Below are 3,324 nucleotides of genomic sequence, written 5' to 3'. Positions count from 1 at the left end.
GAACTGCCACATAGGAAGCCATGAACACTAAGATGAAGCATGAAAATGCTATGTGCAGGACTCTCATCTTCTATTTGTTGATAATATATGATGACACCCATCTTGGGGCGCCTGGGTGGCTCAGTCGGTTGAGCGTCCGACTTCGGCTCAGGTCATCATCTCATGGTTCGTGGGTTCGAGCCCCACATAAGGTTCTGTGCTGACAGCTCAGAGCCTGGAACCTGTTTCAGATCCTGTGTCTCCCTCTCTCTCTCTGCCCTCCCCCACTCGTGCCTGCTCTCTCTGGCTCAAAAATAAATAAATAAATAAACAAACAAAACAAACAAAAAAGACACCCATCTTTAAAGGTCTAAATAAGAATGGCAATTAAAAGGATAAGAACACAGATTCGTCCCTTTTGATTAATTCGGCTGATTAGCTAAAAGCAGCATATCATAATGACTTGTGTATTTGCAACTTGAACCACACATGCACCTCCTAACACAGCAATATACACCCTCATTTCTGAGCATTTCATTCCTCAAGCAGACACATTTTACACAGGTGAGCCTGGATGCTCACGTGCATACTAAGAATAATTTCTTTTCTGAACAGAGTTAAGAAAGCAGATGGAGGGGGAGGGGGGGGGAAAAGCCAGAAAAGGTCCCTAGGCATACTGATAATATAACCAGCACCGCAAAAGGGAGAAAAACTGGCAGCTGGGCATGTCACAAGTGGGCAAAAGAGCAGATGTGCGTTGGTGGCTCAGTTGAAAACCAGTACTGAAAAAATTTCCAGTTCCAATATTTAAGTTTCATTTTTTTAAGCTCCACACCCAGAGGCAGCAATCACCAGCAGGTATCCCCACATCTCCTACCTGTCCAGCCTTCGACACTGGAAGTGTATAGATGAAAGTAATAAAAGCACACCAGTATTGTCTGGCTCTTGTCTCCAGAGCTGCATGCAGTGTCTCTCAGCTGCCTCAAAATCTCCTGCCTGATATTCTCGATGTGCCAACTCAGCTAACCCTTGGAAGGAAAGCATACGTTTCGTTGGTTCTGGAGAATCATCAAAACATTTGAGGGAAGGAGGGGGGAAAACAAAAAGTTAGAAATGCAAACCAAAAAAATGTAAAAATATGGTATATTAAACTCAAAGATGAAAACGCTTGAAACTATGTAAAGCACTAGAGTGTTCTGCACTTTATACCCCCAAGTTAACATCAAGTGCAGAAGTGGTATTTTTAGAATTCACCATTAACTTTTCTTTCCCAGCCTAGACAGAAACATTTACTTCTAAGTAAGATACATTTTATGAACAAATATACTTTGTACTTTTAAATTATAAATCGGAGGTAGCATCTGAAGATTCACTACACATTATTCCTTACGCTTTAATTAACATACAAAAACAAAACACAAGCCGTGATTTGCAAGGTCACAAAGATTTAAGGATGTCAGAATAACCTACTGGAAACAATACTCTGTCCCATGCTTTAGGTTGGATTTGGTGGGGTTAGGGGGTGGAGTGCTGGTAACACTCTCTCTTAACCTGAGTTGGAACACCAGATGTGTTTTTACCTCTTAAAATTACATTGATGTTTCTATAGATTTCACAACATAACTGTTTGATTCAATTAAGGGATACACTAGAAACCAGCAGAAGAGGGGGAAAACCCTAAAAGTAAAGGTGCTATTTTTAAAACAGTTGATAAACAAAATGAATTAGTCTCTCAAGAGCCCAAATATTTAATGGGGTCAAACATTTTAAATAAAGACCCACGATTAATTAGATTGTTCCTCTATTATCCCAAATTTACAATGGAGACCAATTTGGCTAAATCCCACCCACGCTGGTTTAAGACTAGCATTTTCCAAAGAGCTCTGACACTAACTAAAGGATCAAGGGTTGCAAACAACCTTACATGAACCAAGCAGTCACCTACAACTGCAACAATTTTTAAAAATGGGAAAACACTAAAATACATAACCATTGGGTAAAGTGTTACAGAATGAATAACAAATGAAAAAGCACTTTGCTGCATCTGACTTAAATCAGATACATAAAGATTAAGGCTGCAGCTAAAGCCCAGAGAGGGGAGAAAAACAACAAACTGCCTAAGTCTCAATTTTAAACACTTAAAACAATGACACATTATTACGAATTTGACCATAGCACTTTTATTAGGAAGTTGGGATAGGAAATGACACACAAATTACTTCAATTCTACCAAGGTCATAGTGACAAGCTCAAATTTTAGCCTAGCTCCCCTACCATCAGAGCTGGCAAGTGATCTGTATACTCAGGAAAGCAAAGTAAATTTCCTGACAGAATGTAAAGCTGACCACTACACCAGAGCAGAGACTTGCATCCAAACCTGGGTGAGGTTCTACCAAACAGAAACTAGAGAATCAATTACGCTTTGGACCAGTCTCTAGAACTTCCTAGCTCCTTAACACATCACTTTATCAACTTTCCAAAGCCCCTTATCTGCTAATATTAACGCTTGAAATGGCAACTTCCTCAAATAAAATAACACACACAGAAAAGGCCAAGCTACTACAGAATCTTAAATCTCTCAGAATCCCTGGGACGAAGGGGAACACCCACTAATTATTAACCCCACTACCCACAACCTCGTGGAGAAGATACAACTGAAGATTCGCCTATTACTTGCCGCAGAATGTCCAAAAATAATAAAACCCTTGACACACCTCAACTGAGAAACAACAAAATAACCTCGTGGGAAACCTTAGAACCACAGCCCAGTTCCCCCCCTTCCGCCCCAAATAGCCTCAATATGGAAAGGCAGCTGAAGGACACTCCTATAATTTGGTTCTCTTATTTTTAGTACCGAATGCTCTCGACTGAATTGTCTAAAAGGGCAACCGCCTTGCACTTGTGCAGCTACACTCCAGTTGCTTTACAAACTCTTCAAGCAGGGATGAAAACTTAAAAAAATAATAATAATAACACACCCTATGAATAAAGAGATACCAAGCTAAAGAATGGGGATGGAAGACCCAGAGGCGGAGGCGGAGGAATACAGGGAGAAAGTAACACAAAGCAGGAATTCGGCGGGCAGGGTGGTCAACGCCAAAGCACCAGCGCCCGGCTAGTTTATCCCCAAGGATAGGAAGTGACCCGCAGGGCTGGCAACCTCGCGAAGGAAAGGGTGTGGTTCCCCCCGGGAGGGGAGGGAAGACGGGGTGGGAGATCCAGGCCGGGGGCAGCGGGGGGAATCGGGCGATGGCAAAAGGAACCCCTGGAAATTTCCAATCGAGACCGGGGCCGCTCGACCAAAGGAACACCAAAAAGGCACTGCCCAGCGGGGCGCCGCTCAGT

At 42.4% G+C, this 3,324-nt stretch overlaps 1 protein-coding gene across 1 annotated transcript in view; it reads right to left on the bottom strand.

The window, feature by feature from the left end:
• Nucleotides 1-1,053, bottom strand: part of OGT (O-linked N-acetylglucosamine (GlcNAc) transferase) — a gene marked incomplete at its 5' end in the record, with an annotated part of 33,860 nt that extends 32,807 nt beyond the window's left edge. Inside the window, 1 exon segment of the mRNA XM_077763179.1 lies at nucleotides 857-1,053. Within this exon segment, the coding sequence (XP_077619305.1) occupies nucleotides 857-1,053 (197 nt within the window).
• Nucleotides 1,054-3,324: the final 2,271 nt, after the last annotated feature.

This window comes from Crocuta crocuta, unplaced genomic scaffold, assembly GCF_008692635.1.
Source record: "Crocuta crocuta isolate KB4526 unplaced genomic scaffold, BGI_CrCroc_1.0 scaffold440, whole genome shotgun sequence".
NCBI classification, from domain to species: domain Eukaryota; kingdom Metazoa; phylum Chordata; class Mammalia; order Carnivora; family Hyaenidae; genus Crocuta; species Crocuta crocuta.
Note: the sequence above shows the minus strand (reverse complement) of the source record. Positions and strands in the feature narration are given on the sequence as shown.